At 44.7% G+C, this 25,894-nt stretch overlaps 1 protein-coding gene across 7 annotated transcripts in view; it reads left to right on the forward strand.

Annotated features, from left to right (window-relative positions):
* Nucleotides 1-25,611, forward strand: part of afdna (afadin, adherens junction formation factor a) — a 96,754-nt gene extending 71,143 nt beyond the window's left edge. For 4 of the 7 annotated variants that reach the window (XM_078289709.1, XM_078289711.1, XM_078289710.1 and 1 more), the window contains 15 exons: nt 356-421; nt 532-605; nt 2,652-2,770; nt 3,674-3,874; nt 4,643-4,734; nt 6,738-6,935; nt 7,158-7,329; nt 7,516-7,921; nt 8,657-8,916; nt 9,501-9,715; nt 10,319-10,498; nt 14,214-14,348; nt 17,299-17,851; nt 22,112-22,196; nt 23,610-25,611. In XM_078289709.1, coding sequence (XP_078145835.1) covers nt 356-421; nt 532-605; nt 2,652-2,770; nt 3,674-3,874; nt 4,643-4,734; nt 6,738-6,935; nt 7,158-7,329; nt 7,516-7,921; nt 8,657-8,916; nt 9,501-9,715; nt 10,319-10,498; nt 14,214-14,348; nt 17,299-17,851; nt 22,112-22,196; nt 23,610-23,766 — 2,913 coding nt within the window. In that variant the 3' untranslated portion in view covers nt 23,767-25,611. The remainder of the gene's footprint in view (nt 1-355; nt 422-531; nt 606-2,651; nt 2,771-3,673; nt 3,875-4,642; nt 4,735-6,737; nt 6,936-7,157; nt 7,330-7,515; nt 7,922-8,656; nt 8,917-9,500; nt 9,716-10,318; nt 10,499-14,213; nt 14,349-17,298; nt 17,852-22,111; nt 22,197-23,609) is intronic. The other 3 variants (XM_078289713.1, XM_078289715.1, XM_078289712.1) reach the window with 2 other exon arrangements.
* Nucleotides 25,612-25,894: the final 283 nt, after the last annotated feature.

Consider the following 25,894-nt stretch of genomic DNA (forward strand, 5'->3'; position numbering starts at 1 on the left):
TAGCACTGAAATAGTGCAGCAGAAACAATTTCTTCATCTTGTGCTGTTTGTGTGTGTGTGTAACCTGAGATGTCAACACCTTTGAATAGGTGTGTTTCTTGTGTTTGTTGCTGTGACTGGGGCCTGGCAGTGCTGCCCCCCCCCCATGGTCCAGCTGGTAATAAAGCAGTCAGTGCTACTGGATGGTTACTGGTGCTTCTGTGCTGAAACCAGCTGTTCTTCATATATTGGATGCATGGCTGGTTCTGCTTCCACATAGATTCATATCTCTCTCTCTCGCTCTCGCTCTCTCTCTCACTCACTCACTCACTCACTCACTCACTCACTCACTCACTCTCTGTTGCTCTCTCTGTAGGGTGCTGGTCAGGAGAAACTGGGGATCTACATCAAGTCTGTCGTCAAAGGAGGAGCCGCTGACATGGTGAGCACACACACACACACACACACACACATACTGGAACCATGACAGCATCTGAAATTATGAGGAGCAACATACACAATGACTCATTCTTTCTCTGTGTGTATGTATAGGACGGTCGTCTAGCAGCGGGTGACCAGTTGCTGAGCGTGGACGGTCGCAGTCTGGTCGGCCTATCACAGGAGAGGTAAGAACAGCCGACCAATCGCACGCCCCGGTCACCCAGCACACCAACAGACCCATCCTTATGTTAGCTAGCAGCTGTAAGAGCAACTTTCCATTGGAAATGTAGATGTTTAACCATTTGCTACACAGGTGTGTTGATAGATTTAAGGTCATATGATGCTGAAACTCATTTCTCCTAGTATTTCTGATTTTCCGACATCTCTGGAATGCAGCATTAGTGGCTGGTGGAGGTGGTGAAGAGGGTGTGTGTGTGTTTTGGAAACCGCAGTGAAGTACTTAGTGGCTCACGCCCCACTCAGATTAATCCAGTGTTATTCCCCCGTCAACATGTACAGGCTTGGTGTTCAGTGTTATTGCCTACTGTGAGTCCAACAAGATTCGCAAATCATTCTTTTAATTGTTTTACTCTCAAACAGAACAGTTTAAGTGACTTTCAGATACTTTCCTGTGAGTTTCTTAACAGTTTGACAGTCGTTGTATCGTCCTGTGTGGCAAACACCACTCATCCACTACTCCTAGCAGTCTATAACAAACAATAAGAATGGTTTGCAGTGATTTGACTCAGATCTGGTGTATGTATGTAGAAGCTGAAACCGTGTTACGTTTCCAAATGTGGGTTTGGAGGCTGTTTTCTGCTCAACATCAAGCAGAGGGAACCAGTTGAAGTTACATTCCCAGCGCCCCATTCAATCAAAGACATATGGCTCATTACCCTGTTAGATCTGCCCTTCAACCACTTATAGGATTTAGTCTGGGCTGTGTGGACGCATGCGCACGTGGTGGTCTAGCAATTAACATGGGTGCTGTGTGTGTGTGTATGTGTGTGCGCGTGTGTATGTCACTGCAGGATTGTATCCAAATTAGAGTGAAGTGGGTCTCTGGCGATGACAATTACAATCCCTGTCTCCTCTGGTCCATAACAAGGGACTTTGCCTGTTGGCATGCCAGCTCAATAGGCAGCAACATTAACAGTGCTTTTCCATAGTGACTGGTGAAAATAGGGAATTCATGTTGATTTGTACGCTTTAAAATAGGATTAGATGACATTTTAATGAGCCCCACAGCAGCAAAATAATAGGATACAGCAAAGAATATAAATACAAACATGGCAAATATGGTATTAAGCACAATGCAACTGACAATTCCAACATGTCACTATCATTAAGTAGAAATGTATGAATGAAAAGTACAGTTATGGGAATATGAAGCTAACAAATAGTGAATTTACAGCTTATATACATAATGTGCGAAATGTGCATTGAATTAACATTAGCAGGTCTACAGAAGGCCATACGGTATATACATACAGAAAGTGAAAGTTTAAGGACAGTAATGAACAACTTTGCAACTTGGCCAGCTGTTCTAATTCCTGTCCATTGACACACCATTTACATCTAGGTCTGGTGCTACATGCTAACACTTTAGCATACACTGTGTTGAGTGATAGTAGGCTCCATGCTAACACTTTAGCATACATTATATACACTATGCATACATAGTGTTTAGCATACACTATGTTCAGTGATAGTAGGCTACTAGTATTATCCAAAGTAAAAAGACTGACCTTTTAGTAATAAAACATTGTTTTCTATTATATGACCTATAGATTCATACATTTTAAAAATGAAATCATTAACACAAAATAGCTGATGTAGCAGGTTTATTTTTGGGACTATTTCAGGTGAGCAACCATGTATTCATCTGCCGATTTTGTTGGTGTACACAGTCTCCCATCCTCCATCACCTTCACTTGCTATGGAAACAGGGAAAGTGGTCCTGGTAGTTCAACACATTACCCATTTTTTCCATTCGATTTTAGCAGTCTACACAAAATTACCAGACCTAGCCACATATCATTTAAAATTACATATCACTTAAAATGACCAGGCACACATGGATGATTTTGGTGTCTATGTTCTCATCACTTTACATCTAAGTTGACTAATGGGACAATCTAGCAAAAAGCTTGGTGGATTCTGTGATGCTGGAGTTTGATCGTCATGCTCTCTCTCTCTCTCTCTCTCTCTCTCTCTCTCTCTCTGCTCAGGGCGGCAGAGCTGATGACGAGGACGGGATCGGTGGTGACTCTGGAGGTGGCCAAGCAGGGAGCCATTTACCACGGCCTGGCTACCCTCCTCAACCAGCCCAGCCCCATGATGCCTAGAGGTAAGAACACACACACACACACACACATGCACACACTAACTAACGCACACCCAAACTTCCTACCGGCACAATTATTCAAACCAACAGCCCTTTAATAGGCTGTCTGCTAAATATTGGTGTATTTTTTCAGGGTATCCACTATAATATAGGGTATATACTATAATAATAATACATAATATATATTTAATTCTTAGTTTCTTTATTTTGGTTATTAAATTTGTCTTAACTTCAAATCCAGGTTTCATTAAAAATGTCAAAAAAAGACAAATAAATGTAAGTTATCCTCATATCACACCCACCATACCTCATTTTCAGGTCCTGGATGACTGCAGACATACTGTGTGTGTGTGTGTGCGTGCGCGTGCGTGCGCGTGCGTGCGTGGTAGGATATATCAGAGGAAGGGAAGCAGACTTGTCCAGACAAAGTGTGTCCTTGTTGTCTTCTCTGTAGCGCAGTAAAACTCCAGCTAGCATGACTGAGGGTATAATGACTGTTTGTGTCCACGGCTAGCTCTGTGTGTGAGTGTGAGAGCCTGAATGTGTGTGTCCCCACACACACACACACAGTTTACTGGGTGTCTGGCTGTGTGCTGGTCTTTGTCTGCTGGAATGTGACCTTATATTCATTAAGGAAGTCTTCTGGCCAAGCAGGCCTGTGGTCCAGTGTGACGCTGAAGGGGCGTTCCACCCAAATTCCCCAGACCGCAGTGCGTTCCAGTGCAGACAGTGGTGTGTAACCACTGGACACTGGACGGGCCCTAGTCAGCCTTAAGCTGGTTTATGTAAAGTCACTGTTAGAAGTCAGTTCTAATTCATCACCGATCTCCAATCATCATTTTTGTCACTCCCTCTCTCTCTCTCTCCCACTCTCTTTGTCCTCTCTATATTCCCTCCTCTATCCAGCGTCGGACCGAGGCCGCGAGAAGAACGGGAAGATGCGACCAAAGAGCGAAGGCTTCGAGTTGTACAACAGCTCGGTGCAGAACGGCTCGCCAGAGAGCCCGCAGGCTGGCTGGGACTCCTACCCCGAACCAAAGAAGATGAGCGGCGAGGAGCGGCTCCTCAAGAACCGAGCCGACCACCGCTCCAGCCCCAACGTAGCCAGTAAGCACTCCTCTTTTCTTTTTTAGATATGTGAAACACTTGGGAAGACAATGAAACAAGTCTTTACTTGGTGGGGGGAAAATTGGGAGCCGGCTGGAGGTTTTTAGAAATGCAGCAGCCGTTTGAACTTGGTGAACTTGAAGTTGAGAAACAAGACGTCATTCAGAACTCTCGAGCCTCTTTCAATGCGAAGTCTCATTCAATGCTGTGAGACTAAACAGACCCAAAGCTGTTGTACTGATGGCTGTGATCGGCCAACTTCCTTAACAAACCAACAATTCGTTCATTCATATTTGGGATGGGCATTTTTGTGACATGAATTTTAGAGTCAAATCAAATTGACACTTTTTATCCATTGTCACACCAATGTCTCGCAATGTAAGTTATATGCTCTCCATAACAGGGCCATCTGAATTAAGCAAATATTAATGGCTAAGGAAAATCTCAACAAAAATTACCCCAATAGGATCCCAAATCTGATCAGAAATTTCATAAAGAAATCGAAAAAATCACAACCCTAGCTTACTATGTTTGAGCTAATTTCTTGAGAGGAAAACAAGTAATTCTTGTGCATTATCCATTCTTAAAAATCTGCATGTCAAAAGTCGATTTCATTGCCCATTTTCGGTAACTGAGGATGTGTCTACTCATGCACATCCCTAATTCATAACTAAATTATATGTATTTTTGAATCTTTTACTTATTGTTGTACTGCCTTGAATGTTCTGAACTCTACTTGAATGATCGTGACTCCTACCTCCTCACCAGATCAGGGCCAGAGTCCTGGAGGCAAGGCAGTGTACCCCGGAGGACCCGGCACCAAGATCACCTCCGTCTCCACCGGCAACCTCTGTGCCGATGTAAGTAACCATAGCAACGTGGTTCGGCAGCACCCTGGGGTGGAATGTACCAGTAGAGTGGGTGGCAAGAGAGTGACACTAACACACCAGGACAGCGTCTAGACACTGGCACCATCATGGAGGTCCGCTAGAGAATTGGCTGTGTACAAATAATGTCCAAATATAGAACAACCAGGCTAGAAATAGCGAGATACCTGAAAAAGATTGTTGGAGAGAGGCTGTAGGCCTTTTCATGTTATAAGTAAAAATGTTTTCAAATGTAGGTTACACAGTAAACTGTCTTGTCTTTAGCTCTAGTCTCTACTCCAAAACACTCTTGAGTTGTAGCTTGAGAAGAGTCAGCTCAGTTAACCTAACAACCTGTTGGTTTTTGGTTTTGTTAGCTAGCTAACTAGACAAACTATTTTAGCAAAGCAACCAATGTTAATGTTAACATGCAACTAGTAGCCGCTACTGAGTACTAGCTTAGTAATGTTAGCTACTAGGCAAATGAGATGTGTTAACAAGACAGTGATACTGTGGTTAGCTAGCTAATAAGATTACATTATCTAAACACAAAATCAACGTGTCTGATGAAATAATGAGATTCCATGGAAGTTGAGACGGTCGTTTGTTTATAAATACAATCAGCTACTCCCAGCTATGGTGTGTTGAAACCACCTGCCAGCCCTCTATATGTCATGTAGTGGACACAGACAAGAGGTGAAAAGGAAAGTATGCATACATGTGATTAACTCCTCATAGGTAGCTCTAGTAGAATACATCATTTAATGTAATTTAATAAAATGTAGCTGCAGAAATGGGTTTGGTTACACAAAGTATCTCTCAAATGGCTCCTCTATAACTGCTGGTTTGAATCAGTCTTTTTGAATACACTCAACCGAAACAGTTCTCCTAGTAAGATTATGAGCCATCATTCATGGTTAAAGCCAAAGGCTTGTTCTCCATCTGCCGTATTCATGTTGACCACGTCATAAATCCTAATCAAGGAGTAAAGCGCTAACCACTATCACTGATTAGCTAATCAGTTGTGGTCATGTGGTTACATCTTTGTAGTTTTACCATCAGACGCTGATGCTATCAGAAAACAATGACCAATTTGCATCATTTTGAAGTCTCGATCTGTTTTTACCATAACCAGCACATTGTAGTCAGTCTGTCAAACAGTGGTTTGTGGTCCACTGTGCATGCAAGCACCTTAGGCTTTATATCTCTGTACCCACATATCGAGCCAATATTGGATTATTATTCAAAGTTGGACATTGGCCAGTCAGTTTCATACACCTGACAAACACTGAATACTTTTGGCATGAAAATGGTCAAATTTAAAGAGTTTGACTATCAGCGCAAAATAAAACAAAACAATTGGTATTGGACTTCAAGAGCCCTTTTTCTAGATGGATCAGTATATATTGAGTGAACAAAATATTAAAAAAACCCAACTACAGTTTCTATGAAGTAGACTGAGCAGGTGAGTCCAGGCGAAATGCCTGATGCCAGATGCCAGATGGAGAGGAAACAACCGAGACATGTATTAATGTATCATTACCACATTCATTTTGAAACATTAGTATAATTACCATAAACAAATGAGAGCATCACTGAGAAGATTGGCAGCCTCCAAAAGCATTCAGAGTTTCTGGTAATGGTAGATAGTGGAAGGAGTGGAAGACCAATGGAAAAATCACTTCTAACATGCGTATCCTGTTCAGTAAAGACACTGGGGAGTGTGTGTGTGTGTGTGGGTGGGGGGTTATGGGAAATGTGGTCCTAATGTTGAGATGCACCACCGTTAACAATACTACTGGCGTGAGATTGAGGCTACCAATTATCTCGACCATGGTCTCAGTGGGTACAGTAATTACACTGAGGCATCACAGTTAATTTGACAATGATATATTGATGTTTAAAGATGCTACGTGAAGCCTCTTTATATTAGGAAGGTGTCCCTAATATTTTGTCCACAGAGTAAGAGTTGTTTTCTGGTGTCGTTCCTCCCTCAGGATGAGCCTTCCCCTCCCCGTCCAGAGGCCTACCCCATCCCCACCCAGACCTACCCCAGGGAGTACTTCACTATCCCGGCCTCCAAGAGCCAGGACCGGGTGGTGGGCCCCGGCCAGGGGCCCTCACAGCACTGGCAAGCCATGGAGGACAGAGAGCGCCTCCCTGTGGCCGACAACCTCCACAACAACAGCATGCAGGTAGAGCGCTGTCAAAAACACTGTCTTGTGTTCCCACTGGTCACGGAATATCTGGAATATCGTGGAATTTAGAGAGGTGTGTTCCAGACAGGGAAAGTCAAGGAATCTGATCAAGTCTCCGGGGAATTCCAGGGAATTTTACTAATGGGTAATTTTACAGGATGTTTTTTCCAACTTGTTTCACATATTAATTTGTCCTTATCTCCTCCCTCCCTCGGTCAGCGGGTGACCCACTCCCAGGAGGAATTGTACCCCCCAGCAGGAGGTCTGAGGCCGGAGGAGCTTGTCCAGCAGCACTACCAGCAGGACTACCAGCACCGGGACCTGGACTACCCACACCGAGACCTGGACTACCAGCACCGGGACCTGGACTACCAGAGAGGTCCAACAGGAGGTGAGGGAATGGGGTAAAAGGAGCAGAAGGAAGGAGGTTAAAGAGGCTGAAAAGACAAAGGGAAAGTGGGTTGTAGCACCTGATAATGTAATAACTGGGTCCCTCTAAATGGGTCCAAAATATAGGATGACCACTGCCAGTGTTTGTGTGTCTGTAGCTGACCACTGACAGTCTGTATGTCTGTAGGTGTGGGTGGAGCTGACCACTGGTCCGGTCAGCAGCAGGTCTCCTCCTCGTTGGAGTCGTCCACCTCCAGCCAGGAGCACCTCAACTTCTCGGCCTCGTCCTCCTCCTCCAACAAGACCCAGAACCAGAAGACCGGGCCGGGCCGCTGGAAGACACCCAACGCCCCCCACTCCGCGCCGCCCCACTCCGCCCAGCCGCCCTCCCGCTCCGACCTGCCCCCTCCTCCGCCCCCGCCGCCGGCGCCCTACCCCGACCCCTATGATCCCTACGACCCCCAGCCCGACCTGCCTCTCCCGCCGCCGCCCGCCGTCACCGCGGTAACGGCCCAACAGGCGGCCGACCGCAAGAAGCGCGAGGAGCAGCAGCGCTGGTATGAGAAGGAGAAGGCTCGCCTGGAAGAGGAGAGGTGGGGTCTCTTTGAAATGCTGCCCTCCGCAAATATCACGCAGTTTGTGTATATATATGCTGTAAAGTGACTTTTGTTTCCCCACGATGAAACTTTGACCTTTTCACATTTCTAGAACTTGTTCCTGATTGGTCTAAACGGGGATTGCATCACTGATGGGGGATGACATGTTTACTGTAGGTCCGCTCCATTAGGGTTTTGCCGGTGCACCACTCATTACGTAGTGGCAAGGGCGGAGAAAACCACTTAATGGGGTGTAGTGTGACAAACACGTCATCGTCGGCAAACTTGACAGCTGAGTAAACAAAGGAAAAGCCTGGTTGTAGCTGGCCTAGCTGACTCAGAGACATCCCTTGAATCTGAACCAACACATTTCCATAATTGCCAGCATGGAGAACAGTTATGGTTGTGTGTGCGCCCGAACGACATCATCAGTTGACTGTTGCTGGCCATGCTCGCACCGCACGTGTGGTTTTGTTTCGTTATCCATGAGTCCTCGATGTTCTTGCCGAGCCTTCAGAGAGGCAGTACTGGCATGTGTGGTTTTTAAATGGATTGGAAACACCCGGGCCAAAACCGGTGCACCGGCACACCCTAATGGAGCAGGCCCTATTGTTTCACTTGAAAATGGTTGTATTACAGTTGTACTTCACATTTAAAGTTGTTTATATCGGACAGTTAATTGAGTACGGTGATAACAACAATGATGATGTTGATGCTGATGATGATTCCCAGGGAGAGGAAGAGGAGGGAGCAGGAACGGAAGCTGGGTCAGATCCGGGCCAACCCCGTCATGCCCGTCCCGCCCCACAACAACGGAGGAGCCATGCCTCCGCCCCACCACCAGCCCCCGCCATCCTCTGTGGCCACGCCCCAGCCCTACCTCCCCCCCCAGCCCCCGTCCCAGCCCCAGCCCCCCCCATCCAGGCCGGAGAAGCTGGCCAGCCTGCCTCGGTCCGCCGTGCCTCCCCCAGCCAGCGGCCCCAATCCCCCTGGTAACACTTTTCAATCAGTCTTTATTTCATTTTGCACCTCAAAAGTTGTGCCTCAAACCCTGACAGTCTAGTTAAGATTTTTCACATCTATCGAGCTTAGTAGTAGCTTAATGATTAATAGTGCCATTAATATCATGTTGATTTTTAAGGCTAGGTGATCCATTCTTTGTGTTGCATTAAATAAAATCGGTTAACATATATTTTTTTTGGGTGCTGTAGCCCAGGGTTTCTACACAGGTTTGAAAAGTCTGGAAATGTAGGAAAAAATAGTTTGCTAACGTAAAGAAAAATGTTATGTGGTTTTAGAGCCCCGTCATCTCATATATTCTGATATTTGTTGCTGTGAAGATTAAAGGATAAGTTTGCCGATTTTGAACCTATATGTAATTTGTCTCTTACATACCTGTTAGGCTTGGGCCGATATTCGATAATATCACGATATTCGATAATATCGAATATCACGATTTTTTGTGAATCTGGAACAAGCATGGAATTTTGAGATTTAAACTGTCTAGGAACCCTGGTAGCTTTGGCACTGCTTACTATCAGCTAAATGCCTAAAATGAAATGTAATGTAACCGTAGGCATGGACACGGTGATCAGGGAGCTGCTACCCCAGCAGCAGCCGCGAACCATCGAGAGGCGAGACCTGCAGTACATCACCATCAGTAAAGAGGAGCTGTCATCCAGCGACAGCCTGTCTCCAGACCCCTGGAAGAGAGACGCCCGCGAGAAAGCCGAGAAACAGCAGCAGCTTCACATTGTCGACCTGCTGGACAAGGAGATCCAGGAGCTCCAGGTAGGGTACAGACTAAAGACCCATTCGTACACCATTGGTTTCTCCAGGATAGTTAGGGAAAATGTGGCTCTGCTCACACTGAGATAAGGCGCAAGAGTTTCCTCTCTGATCCAGCGCCTTATTTTCTTGCCCTTTTTGGATGCCATGTTGAACTGGCGAATGCTGTTTGTTTTGGAACTGACTAGCAGGCTTTGTGTGCAGTGATGTTTGCGTCCGAGCAAACTACACACCTAAAAAACATCTAAAGCAATGAGTACAATAACAGAAAAGCGTGGCTAATATTTTATTATCTTGGCTACCTTATAATGCTAATTACCTCCAAATGGGGCTTTAGTTCATTTTAGTTAATTCATGTTTAGGGGTGACAAATGAAAGTTAAGTCAAGTTTCATACTTGACATGAAAAATGTGTAATTCAACATTTCCGCCTTGAGCACAAATAACCTCAGGTCATCTCGGACAAATTCAGTGCAAAACAGTGTTTTTTTTCTCGGGTTTATAAGCATTGTCTGTTTCAGAAGTCCTATTTTTGTTTTATTATTATTGTTGCTATTATTATTCTGAGAAGATGATAGTACCATTGTAAACATCCTTTCCTTCCCAGGCGAAGCCGGAGCGAACGGCAGAGGAGAGCGACCGCCTCAGGAAGCTGATGCTGGAATGGCAGTTCCAGAAACGACTGCAGGAGTCCAAGCAGAGCGACGAAGATGAGGAGGAGGAAGACGATGAGGATGTGGACACCATGATGATCATGCAGAGGCTGGAGGCCGAGAAGAGAGCCAGGGTGAGCTGGATGGATAGATAGGGGGGAGGACGACAAGATGAATAATGGAAAAAAACCTAGTTAATCTAGAATGGAATATAAATGTTTCATATTTACAGGAAGGGCTGAAGCCATTAGAAGAGGCTTAAAGACAGGAGAGCTAGGATATCACATAATATTTAAAGGCTGTTTTGGGAGGGGAAAAAAAGCTTTCTGATTTCTGTTTTTCAAGTAATATTGCCCATCAATAGCCCATTGTTCTGAGAGTCAGATGTGTAGTTAAGTACAGCAGGAAGGGCGAGCCACAGGAAACCAGGCTGGTGGGAAAACCAGAATCCACTTTCAAATGCTAGAAGGGGAAATGGATTCCCCCATGGCAGCGCTCTCACTATGAATGTCCTGCAATGTGCATCTGCAACATGCTTCTGTCATCGCTTCGCCATGCTGAGCTGCTTAAATCTGATTGGCTGGAGGGGTGGATGGCGGGGTTGGACAGGCAGGCAAGGATGTTGTTAATGCTGCATTCATGTCATATGGGAATAACTGTCTGACTTGACAGAGGCAACAACTTAGAAGTGCTCAGGTGTTTGTCCAAGGCCATCAAAATGCCATCAAAAACGACCTGAAATCTTTCTAGTAGAATCTTGTATCCGCTGTCTTTCCCATATAACGTGAATGCAGCATAAGAGCTGTGTTGCATAGCAACATCGAACCATGACCATAATGTCACTGGTCCCATTTTATCAAGGTTCTACACACTCTGTTTTTTTTTAAGGAGACAATCTGTATATCTTTTATATCCTTAAGGTGCAGCTCTGTTTATTTTTACAAACTGATCGCAAACTGTGCCTTAATTAGAAACCGATGTATAAGAGCTTCGCAACCAAGGGTTAGAGCTCTGGTGCGTATGTATCACAGGAATCCTAGTTTTCTGTACTTTAATGTATAGGTTAGGCAAGTTGATGATTAATGGTATCATAATGGAATCCTTTTTGACTGACCAAATACCCTTCTTGCACCAAAACGGCTCTCAAATGTCAGTGTCCCAAATATCCCAATCGAGTTAAAATTCTGAAACCGACTGAGTGCGGCAGAATGTGTCTGTGTGTGGTGGGATGTGGCGGAGTGTGGCTAACTGTTGCTGAGTGTGGCAGGATGTAGTTGGATGTAGCAGGGTGTGGCTGGAAGTTGTTGGATGTGTGAGGATGTGGCAGAATGGTGCTGGATGTGGTGTGAGGTGGCCCCAGGAAGGGGATGTAGCTGGATGTGGTCACATGTGGCTGAGTGTAGCTGGATGTGGTTGACTGTTGCTGAGTGTGGCGGGACGTGATTGGATGTAGCAAGGTGTGGCTGGAGGTTGTTGGATGTATGAGGATGTGGCAGAATGTTGTCGGATGTGACAGTGTGGCTGGATGTGGTGGGAGGTGGCCTCATGTAGTGTAGTTAGATGTGGCTGGATGTGGTTGGATGTGTGAGGTTGTGGTATAGTGTATCGTGTAGGGGGGTGGTTGAGTGTAGTTAGATGTGACTGGATGTGGCTGAGTGTGGTTAGATGTGGCTGAGTGTGGTTACATGTGACTGGATGTGGCCTCATGTATGGGTGTGTGGTTAGATGTGGCGGATGTGGTTAGATGAATGAGGATGTGGCATAGTGTGGTTGGATGTGGCGGGAGATGGCTAAGTGTGGTTAGATATGGTTGGATGTGCAGGGATATGGCAGAGTGTGATTGGTTGTGGTCGGAGGTGGCTCGATGTAGGGGTGTGTGGCTGGAAGTGGTGTTAGGTGGTTGATGGGGCTGTGTGGTTAGATATGGCTGGATGTTGCAGAGTGTGGCTGTATGTGATTGGATGTGGGTTAGATGTGGCTGAGAGTGGCTGGATGTGGTTAGATGTATGAGGATTTAGCATAGCGTGGTCGGATGTGGCTGAATGTGGTTAGATGTGGGAGGGTGTGATATAGTGTGGTCAGATGTGGCTGAGTGTGGATTGGTGTGGTTGGATGTGTGAGGATGTGGCAGAGTGTGATTGGATGTGGTGGGAGGTGGTTCGATATAGGGGTGTGTGGATCGATGTGGCCAGTTAAGGAATTTGCTGACTGCTACTAATCGGCCCAACGGAGGAGAGATAGACCTTCAGCAATGTTTTCACTTTATCTCCTCTTCTCTCTCATCCTCCGCTCTCTCTTATTTTTATTTTTTTGCTCTGTTTTCTCCTTCCTCTTCCCTCCTGCTCTTCTCCTATTTTCTCCTAACATTGATTTATTTTTATTGACACCTCTCTTCCACTACTTTGTTTTCTGTATTTGGGTCTTCCTTTTTCCTTCCCTCCTTTTCTCTATTTTTACCCTCTATCTCCCCTCCCTTCTTGCTCTCTCTGTTCTATTCTCTTCTTCTCTTCAGCAGCAGACTGCTGTCCCAGCTATCTCTGTTCTAGACTTGGTACGTTCTTCCAGTTAATGACAAATATCCTCTTTCTACCCCACATCACTTCCTGTTTTTTCCTGTTTCCTGTCTGGACTGCCCACCCACCCGTGTTTCCAATTCGCTCATTCTGACTCCTCCCTCCCCCCCCCTCACATCTGGACTACTGTTGTCGTTTCATTGGGTTTGGGTCGGGGTTGGAGGCGGGACTAAGCCATGATTAGCTGAGGAGCAGCCGGTCATGGATGAGCCGTCCTGGGGTGCTTGATGCTGGTTGGCTGGGGGAGCTGTCCGTCTCTTTGTCCACTCAAAACAACTACTGCTGCGGAACGGCAAGCGAAGCCACTGTTTCCCAATATCGAAACCTCAGTGTTTCCCAAAACATCAAAGCCGTAGTAATATATCTAGCCTGTTCGCACATGTAGAGGAGTAGAGCTGTGGTTGGTATGAAGCTAGGCAGCAGTGATGTTTTGAGTGCAGATCGAGGTGGCGGCTGCATGGCTGAATGTGTCGCAGGGGGTGTCCAGGTCAGGATCCATGCATGAGTCTATTATGCCTCTTAGCCGCTGGCGCTACCTGCACGGGGCCACATCATGATGTTGTGGTATCCATCCATCTATCCATCCATCCATTAATTCATGTGTGACCAGCTTAGCATCTTCATGCCCTATCTATATCAACTGTCCAGCCCAGAGAAAGGGTCTGTTTGTTTTGTGTTTCACCATGTGGTGTCACAATGTTCCATCTGGTTTGACCTTGTGTTTGTTGTGGGATTTTGTATTGTTATCAGAATATTGTTGCAGCAGCCCATAGCTTGCAGTTACTTCAGGTATGCTTGATTTAGCTTTCCTCTCCTGCTCAGCGGGGCCATTACCTTATTATTATCACACTTATAATACACATTAAATGAAATCAAGTGCACCCTAAGTAGCTGAAAGAGGGCTGTCCTCTTTTTGCCCTGCCCAATTGTGATTGCTGTTGTTCTTCTTGCATGCTGTTGGTGTCCATCTGCATGTTCAGCAGTGTGTCAGCCTGTGCTGTGTGCTTGCAGCGCACACTACTCCTCCCCTCATGAGCAGTCCTGTGAGACAAATCCAACCTACCTCACCTTAGGCAACATATCAATACTCGTTAGTGTCCAATCAGCTGAACGGAGTCATTGGCTATGGGTTCGTGCAAAGAGCTGGTGTAGGAATTGCCCTACCATTAAGATGATACTAACGCGTGCCTGTCTTTGCTTGGCTTTCGGCATGTTGTTCTGTGTGTGTGCGTGTATATGTTTGTCTGTGCGTGTGCATGTCTGTATGTGTGATCAGTTGCAGGACGAGGAGCGACGGCGCAAGCAGCAGCTGGAGGAGATCCGCAAGCGGGAGGCGGAGGAGCGAGCCAAGCAGGAGGAGGAGAGGAGGTGGAGGGAGGAAGAGAGAGCCAGACGAGAGACCGAGGAGAAGGTCTGTCTGCCCGCCTGTCTTTTTGATAGTCATAGAAAGTACAGGAGTTGTGAGGCTAGAGATACCTTTTCAGGGCTTGTGAAAACTAGCGATTGCAGGATGTATAGGATTTTCCATCATAATATTGTTGCCATTTATGAGCCAGTCTTGCGATATCTTAGTGCTAGACAGGACTTAAGACAGTAATCTATTATGTGTTGGATTTTCTATCATGATATTGTAGCCATTCTGAGCCAGCCTTGTCATACCTTAGCGCTAGAAAAGACTTAAGATGGGAATCTGTTAGGGTTCGACCGATATGGGTTTTTGAAGGACAATATTTTTACCCATATTTTGTGCCTACATTCAGAATTTTATTCTTGTAGGGTGGAAAAGCCTCTGAAACAGCATTTAGACCATCATGGGACACTAAAACTCTCCACTGAAAGCCAGACTAATTAGAGTTAGAGATCCTGAAGGCAGAGTGACACAGGTTTCATTGCAGGTTTTACAGACTGACACTCCTGAAGCTGTTGAGTAAAATTATATCCTCATTCCATCATATCAGAGATTGATGACATTCTGGCTGATATCCATTTTTTTAAATAAAATGTCAATCAACCCAATATATCGGTCTAACCCTAGAATCTATGCTATGACTCGCCTAGTGTTTGTTTTCTTTGTCCAGGCTACTGACTTTATTCGGACTAGCAACGTCTTACAATTATAATGTGATAATATGGAAATATTTGAAGCCTTAGCCAGTGCTAAAATGTACCTGTTTTTGTACTTGGGAATTTTTACATTTCCAGTGGTCTGAGCTGGTGTCCACCCACCCATCTCTGTCTGTGTTTTAAATCAAGCATACCCAGTGTTTTACCACTGTGTTGTATCCGTTGATTTCACCATGGTAACATTATGCTGGTGCATTTGTTCTGTGAACCTATCATTGCTGTCAGACCACTGGTTGTTTAAAAACCCTGTTAGGAAGGAGTTGGAGATGATTTGAACGCCACCACCTAAAGATGCAGTTTGTACGTTTTTAAGCACTGAAACACCTCTCAAACATTTTTAAACGTTATTATGGATTGCACAGGGACAATCATTATTGCTCCTCTGTGAACAGCCCATCATTGCAGAGAGCCTTGTTCAGCTATAGCTTTTAAAATGTGCAATCTTTAATGGAGAGTTACATATAGATATTTGGTGGCAACAGGGCTTTCCTTAAAAACTTCCAAACTGTGTCTTTAAGGAAAAGGACGACATGTTGTTTTAAGGACGATGGTGATGACTACAATTATTATTCTGATGCTGATTAATGTTTATTGTAAAGATGTCCAATTGCATGTCCTCATCCTGTGCCCCCCCACCTCCCCACCCTACGTGATGTATTGCTGTGTCATGTTATGTGCCCCCACCCACCTTAAGCATGGGACTCCCATCGTGCTGTTGTTGGTTGTTGTTATTGTCAGTGTGAGTCAGGAGATTTATTTTTATTTTACGCATCTTAGGTTTGTTGGGAAGCAGTTATGATTTTCTTTTTTTATTTATTTACTTTTTTTTTTATACCATTCCATCTGGCATCGCTTCAGAAACTATATTTAGGAATGCCGCCCACCCTCCCACCTCTCCCAAAACCTCCCGCTTTATATGAAGTTCATACCAGAGTATACACACAAACACACACACACAGGCAATCTATACCTTCCCTCAGCCACCCATGCATATTCAAACACCCACCCACCCACTCAGACCCACGCACCCACTAACCCCACCCAGTTCTGGCCAGACTCCAACTGATTCAACACAGGCAGCTTGGATGCAAACAGAACACTAGAGAATGGGCAGGCTATCCACAGAGCTAGTCAGGGCGAGGACAGGACAAGATCTTGACTGCATCCAGCCCAAAACAGACTTACCCAAACAAAATTGACCAAAAGTGGGAAGACAATCTGACATCATAAGCACCAAGATCAAGGAACATTTGACTGGGGCCAACTGGCTGGGCTCCAAACCCAGACAACCAAACACATTCCACCAGTCTAGCTTTATGTATATGCAGCTCATATAACATCAGAGGCCTCTCCCATGTGCTGGGAGTGTAGACAGAGCTCAGCCACTGGGACTGGGTGGGCTGGAATCAAAAACATACCCACAACTCATAAAGTACACACGTACATGGAGACCTAGGCACATATGGACACATATAGTGTGCACACATGCATACACCCAGTGTTGAGGGAAAGGGGAGATGCTGGTAGACCGGGTGGACCAGTTAGAGTAGGTCCAGTTCAGGTCCAGGACCAGCTTGTACCAGTGTCCTAACAGGTTGGTAGACAGCGTGGACCAGTTAAACCAGGTCTTTGTACCAGTATTCTATCAGACTTGTGGACATGGTGGACCAGTTAGACCAGGTCTTTGGGCCAGTATCCTATCAGACTGGTAGACATGGTGGACCAGTTAGAGCAGATCCAGTTCAGGTCCAGGACCAGTTTGTTCCAGTGTTCTATCAGATTGGTAGACATGGTGGACCAGTTAGACCAGGTCTTTGGGCCAGTGCCCTGTCAGACTAGTAGAGAGGTTGGACCAGTTAGACCAGGTCTTTGGGCCAGTATCCTATCAGACTAGTAGAGAGGTTGGACCAGTTAGACCAGGTCTTTGGGACAGTAACCTATGAGACTAGTAAAGAGGTTGGACCAGGTAGACTGTTTCCTTTCAGACTGGTAGACAGGGTGGACCATGTAGACCAGGTCTTTGTACCAGTATGACATGAGACTGGTAGAGAACGTGGACCAGTTAAACGAGCTCTGTGTGTCCTATCAGACTGGTCCTTACTGGAAGTAGAAGCAGTGATGGTGGAGCTTGCTGACAGTTGGGTCCCTTGCTGTGTCCCTAGCTGATAGCCAATTAGGGTTTCCCTTACTGAGATGAGAGCCAATGAGAGCTTACTAACAGGTTGTCCCTCCCCTAGAGGAGACAGGAGGAGGAGTACTACACCCGCCTGGAGGCCGAGCGGCGCCGGCAGCACGAAGAGGCCGAGAGAAAGCTGCTGACGCCGGACGAGCCGGCCGGTCTGTACCGGCCCCCCCTGCCCCGGGAATACCACCCCCCCGCCCCACCCAACCCCACTAACACCCCCCCACCCCCGCCACAGAGAAACACTTCCTACCTCAAAACCCAGGTCGCCTCCCCCGACACGCTCTACACCGCCAAGTTTGTCTCCTACACGGGCGAGGAGGAAGAGGAGGAGGAAGGGGAGGAACTCACCAAAGCAGGGAGTGGTGGCGGCAGCCAATCAGGTCAGGTGAAGCTGTCGGCGACCCGGAAGTCGTACGGCGACCTCCCGGCCACCGCCTTGGCCAATCACAGCAAACCTCTGCCGCCGCCCACTGCGCGCAAGCCCCGCCCTCTTTCTGACGGCATCTTCCTGTCTAGCTCGTTCCAGCCGCCATTCAACAACTCCAACAGTACAGCCCCCCCCCCTCCTGCCAAACCCAGCTCCATCCCCCCAGGAGGCTATAAAGGTAGAAACAGAGAGAGGAGAGAGGAGTCAGGCTCGCCACAGCGCCCTCTACAGCCTCCATACCTCCCTCTCATTCACTCATCTATTCATTTACTAGTCACTCCTTCATGGTTTTAGTGCTATTTTGTGTTTCTTTTTACCTTGTTTTTCAGTAGAGAGGTGTTCTGCCCTTCTATTTTCCCCCCTCTACTTTGTCCTCTTTTTTCTGTTTCTCCAAATTCGCCTTTTTTTGTTCTGTAGTTGCCAATCGAGTTGTAATTCAATTTCCTGTCACCCATCGGTTTGTGTTCTTTGTTTTATGTGTTGAAATTTTCACTCCCTCTCCTCAAGCAAATCAGATTGCGTTTGTTTTTTTTTTGTGTTAAGCTTTGTGTTTGTTTTGTTTTGAACACCTACTCCTGTCCCCAGTAATTTCCTCCTCATCTTCCTCCAATCACTCCGATCAGCACTAGCGGACAGTAAAAGCAATTGATAATTGCCCCACCACTTTTCGCTGCAGATTGAGACCCATCAGAGCCAATCATAGTACTGTTGGTGTTGTCGCTCGCCGCCTCCTATGTGTCTGATTGGTTGGTTGCTGCTTGGGGCGGCCCGTGGCCCTGCTTAGCGGTGTTGGCTTTAAGGGAAGGAGACACACCATTGGCTTCACACACCCATCAATCACTCAACTTGGCCAATAAGGAATCAGCATTCATACATATAAACATGCACACAGCAGCGATGTGTTGAGTGAGAGGCGTCTTGTCTGTCTGTGGCTGTTGAAAAGGCTTCTGGCTAAAGTCTTCCAGGCAACAAGCTAGATAAAACTGTGAGCTTCATCTGTACGACTCAATCTGGTCACAGTCGGCCCTACTGGGACTTCACAGTTACAGCCCCACAAATTTAACTGGAGAAGCTTTCCTAGCAGTGGAAAACTAAAGGTCATGCTCAGGCCATACTTTGTTGCAAAGAAAACGGTGATAACATCACAGTGTTTAAACTCAAAAGGCCTTACATGTTTATTATGAGGTCAAATGTAGTGTGTCTTAATGTAGAGCATATGCAAAAGAGAATGGCTTGGTTTATCCATCTCAAATGTTGTGTCAAGATGTGTATCTTTATTTCTCTTCAGAAGACCTCAGTGTTGGAAAGGGACATCTGCACAGTTAACACCAGAGAGGCCAAGCTGCAGTCAGTTGACGGCTGTCTTGAATTTTAGAATTGAAATATCTCTGCTTTCAAAAATGTCAATCCATTATTTTCCTAGATCCACGTTCTGTACAAGCCAGTGTTGTTAGATTTTCAAAATCGTAGTAATAATTATATCCCTCCTTGAGAAAAATCCACAATCCATTGGCCTTTCTAGTGTTAAGCAAATTTAATTTCAGTCCATTGGCCCAGCCAAGCTTCATTAAGGCTCCGTTTCCTGAATTGGACCCTAGAAGTCAGGGTCACCTTTTTTTTTTTTTTACTTTGAACAGCCACAGATAAACAGAGCCACGAATGCACCACAGTCTGAATGTAATGTGTTCCTGAGGTCCAGGCTGCCTGCACCTTCAGTCCAAAGCTCTTCCCTCCCTGCTGCATATGAAATATCAAAACACCATATGGGCCTCATAGGAAACGTTGTGTTGCATTCCTCACTCAAAATTCGGGAAAACAGCCCACTAACCTCCCACCACCTGTCCCACCCACCCCACCTCCCTCAAAATAAAAAAACAGTCAAACAGTTGCATGCCCCCCCCACCCCCCACCCCCCAACACATGCACACACACACCATAGACACACAACACTGCACTGTGGCTGCCAGCAGCTCACCCCCCAGTAACCGGCTTGATGTCTATTGCTTTTTACTGCCTGTGCTCAGCTTCCACCAGGCTGCACCCTGCTGTCTTCCTTTGTTTCTGGTGCTTATTTGTGTCTTCGCTCGCTGTTTGTCTACCTGTCTGTTTTCCACCCTGTCTGTTGATCTGTCTGTTACTCTGCCTTTCCATAGCGTCAGTCGTCCTCTCAGCCTTTCCCCCCCCCCATTTATGTGCTTGGTTGTCTGTCTACCTGTTTCGGCTCTGCCAATGGATTTGGCTGCCCTTCATCTCTCCTGTCAGACTATGTATTCTCCCTCTGCCTGTCTGTCTGCTGTAGTTGTGATGCTGTCGTCTAACGCTGCAGCTTCACTAACCTCCTACAATTCCCACAGGGCATTGTGGCGGTTCAGGTGACCAAGCGGCACCTGAGTCTCCGGCTTCCCTGATGTATAAACCACCAAATACATTCAATGCGGATGATTTGATCAGCTGGCAGCTCGAAGAACATTTTACGGTCAAATCTGACTATAAAATGTGGTCACTTCTTGAAATCGAGAGATTTTTGCTTGAATCAGAATAAAAGCACAAGAAAAACAAAACTGTTGCTATCTTGCCTTACAACCAAGGTGCAAGAACTAGAGAAGGCTAGAAAGGAAGAACAAATGCAGCTACTCTTGGAGGCCGATCTAAAAAAAACTTTGTATTGGTACAGAAAAACCAATGAGATCCATCGGCCTCCAAGAGTAGCTGAACCAGAGTAAAAGAAAAACAATATTCACAACCTTTGAGAATCCATAAAGACCATTGGATAACGTCTTGGTGAATTTGAAGAATTTTCAATCGCAGCGCCAGAAGTATAATTTTACATCTCCTTTGGCTTCATAGAAGAATGTTACTGGCCTTGAAAGAGGGTTGTTCCTCTTGTGGTTACTTTGTTCTCAGCCAGTTTGTGTTTATGTGGTTTCGGGCTGAAGTGGGACCCAGCTTGGGCCCGTCCCAAACTACACTCTGATCTCTTGCTTTTGCTCTGTAAAAACCAAAAGAAGGCCCGGGCGCTGCCAGCTCGATCAATCCGTCTGGGTTCACACCCCGTCGCTGTGTCTGAACTGTTCCGACCCCTTTCCATTTCATCCAGAACGCAAGAAAAACATCAAACGACATGCGTTTGGACTCTTGCTTGTGTTTTTAGGAACGCAACCATGTGGAGTTAAGGCCGAGGGTTTAGTATGGTGACCCGAGAGTCTGCAGGTTTTCATTCCAACCAAACACTACAGCAGATGATTTCACTGATTAGCACACCTTAAACCAGAGAGGAGGAACTAACTAGTGAACTTGGCTGCTGTTTGGTAGTGTTCGGTTGGAATAAAAACCTGCAGATTCTTGGGTTACGGTGGCACATGATTGAGAACCGCTGGAACAGATCTGGTTTGGTCCAGCCAGGTTTCTGTGTCTGGACATGCCCTGGATTTTGCTGTGGTTGGGTCCAGGCTCAGGAAAGACACAGGGACACGTGAGCCAACTGAGTAACATTTCGTTTGGGGTCAAAGGTCGAGGTCAGCCTCTTCATCATAGTCCTACTGGCTTGGATTGGAGCCCTATATCACCCAGTGGTGTTTTTTTTAAGGGATCTACATCTGTGCAGGGTTTTCCTCACACACAGACTGTAGACTTTACCTTGAATTCGATCTTGAATTCCTGGATTGTTTGCTTCCAAAAGTAGCTCCAACAAACTCAATCCAGTGTTGGATCTAAACAGCAGGTCAAATGGAGAAAAAGACGAGGAGTTCCTGCCTCCACAAAGCATTTTTGCCACCAAGTTCATATTTATTCCATTGTAATGACTGAACAAAGACTATAAAAACATGCAGATGCTTCAGGGCAAATGGGGCTCCAGATCATTAGCAGTGGAAGCCAGGCATGTTTGACGGCGACCTTGGCCTCGGAGCCCACCCAACACTTCCACAGACCACTTTGCTGCTTCGGAATGGCCCTTTTTAACAGCTTTTTAACGCTTTCTTTCTCTTTCTCGGCTTGCCGCTCTAGTTTAACGAAACCCAGTTCTCTCTGCCTAATGCTTCTCCAGCACTCGTTCCCTTCCTCCTGCTTGGGCTGGTCTGTGGGAACTCTGGTGATGTAGACTGGAAAAGCTGCTGGGTACTGGTAACCAGCGTCTCTGGACACTGGATACTGTTTTAGGCTTTAACTGGTTTTAGGTTTACCTAGGTTTCTGTGCGGTTGAAGATGCACAAACCCACATAGCTGCAATTCGTTTATGAATTAAAGTAACCCTATTGTTTCTAGTAGTTATTCAAACTAAGATAGGCCAAGAGTCCAGTGCTGTAGTACCAGGATCTTTACAGCTCGCACCCAGCAGCTTCTAGATGAGATGTTTTAGCGAGTACAAGCTATGGATGAATGATACTGACTAATGTTCTGCTGCTCTGTCTGTCTGCTGTGACTCCTCAACCGTGGACAGGATTTAACTCGTACACTGGAAACACAGCAGGAGTTGTAGGATCAGGAGAAGTCTACAAGGACCCGCGAGACAAATGGACAAAAAGGTGAGGCTCTTCTCTTCCTGTCCTCTCCACTTCCTATTTAAACCCTCCTCTTGGTTCATGTCCTCTCTTTACTCTTTAGGTTTTGGAAGGCTGATATGGATATTTCTTGGATTGAAGCTCCTGATAACTGATATCTTGTCCCAATATTCAGTATCTTTAAATGTGACAATTTTCATGCCAAAAAAACATTTCTAGAAAAAAAACAGTATTAAGTGTTTCCTCCAGATTTTATTTAGTCTGGGTGGAAAGGCTCTGAAACCATTTAGACCATGAGACACTAAAACTCTCCACTGAAAGCCAGGATAATACTACTACTAATAATAATACTATTATTAGTATTAATACTACTGCTATTACTACCAATACTATTATTACTACTACTACTACTACTACTACTATTACTGCTACTACAACCACTACTACTTCTACTATTACTACTACTACAACCACTACTACTAGTACTACAACCACTACTACTAGTTGTTGCTAAAGCTATTATTATTATTACTACTACTACTACCACTACTAATACTTCTACTACTGCTACTGCTACAATTAACATGTGCAATACATCGTATATATTTTGTATATATGTTGTTAATATTTTGATATTTCTTGTATTTTTCTATATTTATGTACCTTATGCACCAACCACACCAAGTCACTTTCCTTGTATGTGCAAACATACTTAAATATAGGCATAATAAAATAATTCTGATTCTGATTCTAGTACTCTTACTAGTACTACTACTGCTGCTACTATAGCTAATTACTACTACTATTACTTCGACTACTACTACTACTACTACTACTACTACTACTACTACTACTACTACTACTACTACTACTACTACTACTACTACTAATAATAATAATAATAATAATACTTGTGTGGAATCCAATCAAAATGTCTCACTAAAATCAGTTCCGGTTCAGGTCTTCCCATATACAACCAGTGTAGTATTGATAAATTCTGCAATAAATATGTGATCAATCAAACTGCATCATATCCATCATACAATAAATTTGTAAGGCGAGCACTAACAGTTCTCTTCTTACAATTATATTTTTTATTTGTGAAGCAACAATCCACTGAAACACACAGACGTTTTGGGCGATGCCTTACTCGTGTGTAACAGGTGTATGGTGTCAACATATTATATTAACATCGACTCTGCCCATCAATAATCGTGTCGGGCTATGTGACCTATCATATTTACATCACACACTTTTCCATTTTACAACAAGAGGCCAAACAAATAAAAACAGAGGTGGACGACACTGACTGGACCAGATCTGATTTTTTAATAAAAGTACAATATCAGCTCAAAATATTGGTCTAACCCTACCTACCGCATGATTTCAAAGGCTGGAAACAAAGTGTGTGTCTTTGTGTGTGTGTGTGTGTCACAGTCAGGAGCAGGAGAACTCGAACCCCGGCGGAGCTCCGGAGAGTCTGACCTTCAAGGAGCGCCAGCGTCTCTTCTCTCAGGGGAAGGAGGTTTCCAACAAGGTCAAGGCCTCGCGCAAACTCATGGAGCTGGAGAACGAGCTCAACACCAAGCAGTAGACCTTTCAGCCTTTTTCACCCCAACCCCCCCCCCCCCCCCCGAACACCACCTTAACACTAACATCACCAGCGCCGCGTTAACGTTAAGACGCTCCCGGGAAACACCTAAGTCGAGAGAGCCGGCGTTCACTTCCCCCCCACTGCTGACCGTCTCCTCCGTTTTTGTGTTGTTTTCCCTCAATTTGTGTTTTTTTTTTTAATCATTGAATAACTGGACCATTCACGTACAACGTAGATGTATCGTTGCAATAGGAGAGACACTTACGGCTTCAAATCCCCCCCCCCCCCCCCCCCTTTATCTATCAAAGATATATAATGGTAAAGCACTGTAAAAAATTGTTTTAATTATATCTAGTGAGATCTGAAAATTTGAGAATCACACGATGACGAAGGGGGATATATTTTTGTTCGTAAAATGGTTCTTGGGTTAGGGATGGGGAAAAAGTTTTTTGCGCATTTTACATTTTTTTTGTTTTGTTTTTTAAATAGCTTGAAATGCGAACTATTTTATGGTGTTATTTTATGCTCTTTTTTTTCAGCATCACGCTTTTCATTTCTTCTCGTTGACATCAATGCCCAAGGTTGAGCTCCAGACCAATCTTTTTTTTTTTTTTTTTTTTTACTAAAATTCTCAGTGAGTGAAAACACTGTTATTTCATTCCGTAGCAAGCAAGCGTGGTTTTTTTAATTTTTTTTTTTAAATTTTTGTCGCTGTCATTTTCGGATTAAACTCGGGAAGATTCTCCAGCGGAGGGTCTTTTAAATCCAGAGATGGATCTTTTTAAGTGCACAACATTACTGTAAATATCTGGGTCTCACTCTTTACTACTGTAGAAACCCCGCCTGGCAAATAAAAAAGAAAACCCGCAGAACTAATGTGATAAAGCATTTGGTGACAAAAAGGGTCCAACAGGGGCATTTTTTTCCCTACATTTTCAGTGGAGCCAAGTCGGAAGATCTGCCAAAAAACTGGATTGTCTTCCCTCTGGTCCTCACTGTCTATGGAGTTAACAAGTATTTTAAATGTTTCTTACCCCCCCTAATTAACTCTTTTATTATTGAATTTTTCTTTTGTTTGAATTGAATAGTCATCTTTTTTTGCGGAGTTGTGTGAGATGAATTTGACCGACTGTACACTACATTTAAGGCAGAAAAAGGAACACTGTCACTTACAATGGGAATACACTTCAGTGTTGGTTTTCACAATAAAAAGAAAAAAAAAAGAAAAATCCAACTAGTTTGCATTACAGATATTTATTTCAAAACCTTGTGGAAAAAACATACTTGCACAAATTTTGTTTTTAATACTAAATATGTATCGGCAAACTGTTGTAAGAAATGGACTACATTTGGGACTTCTTGTACTATGGCAATCTGTATTTTATTAACACTAGAGACAGAGATGTATTTGTTTTTTACATCAAAGCAGTGGGGGAGATCCAGAGGTTTCTTAGGATTATAGAAATATGATTATAGAAATATTCCATAATCATATTCCCCCCCACCGCTGCTACTGCGCCGATGTAGAAAAGGAATCCACTTCAAATCCACTTAGTGATCTTTTTTTTTTTTTCAGATGTATTGCTTTTCTGCAGTTTGTTTTGAGTGACTCCATCCTGTGTGTGGATCTCGTTTCTTTCAGGAGCCTCCATTAAAAAAAAAAAAAAACTGATTCTACACGATGAGATGCGATGCTGTTCTAACTGACCTGTAAAAACACTACAGACACGTCCCCCCTCTCTCCCCCACAACTCCTTTTTAGGTTTCAAAATGAACTGAATCATTTAAATGGTTTCATGTTTAGCCTTTTGTAAATCATTAATAAATACAGATTTTTCAACAGTGCAGGCTGGAACTGGTGTCTTCTTTATTCCAATAAAAATATAGTGTTGGTTTTATAAGCAGAGCAAGATGGGATTTTATTGTCTCCTTTTTTAGCCTTGCCATCATACTTTAATTTGTAATTTTGGTGCAATGGGAAGTGTTTGAGGTATTCCTTATTTTTCTATGTACATTTTTATTACAGTAACAAACAAAATGACCCGGAAGTAAACAGGATATGCATCTCATACATTTTATTCAGTTTTGTTGACATATTTTCACATTTTACTGCATGCTCGGCATTATA

The sequence above is a fragment of the Centroberyx gerrardi genome, chromosome 18 (genome assembly GCF_048128805.1).
Source record: "Centroberyx gerrardi isolate f3 chromosome 18, fCenGer3.hap1.cur.20231027, whole genome shotgun sequence".
Taxonomy (NCBI): domain Eukaryota; kingdom Metazoa; phylum Chordata; class Actinopteri; order Beryciformes; family Berycidae; genus Centroberyx; species Centroberyx gerrardi.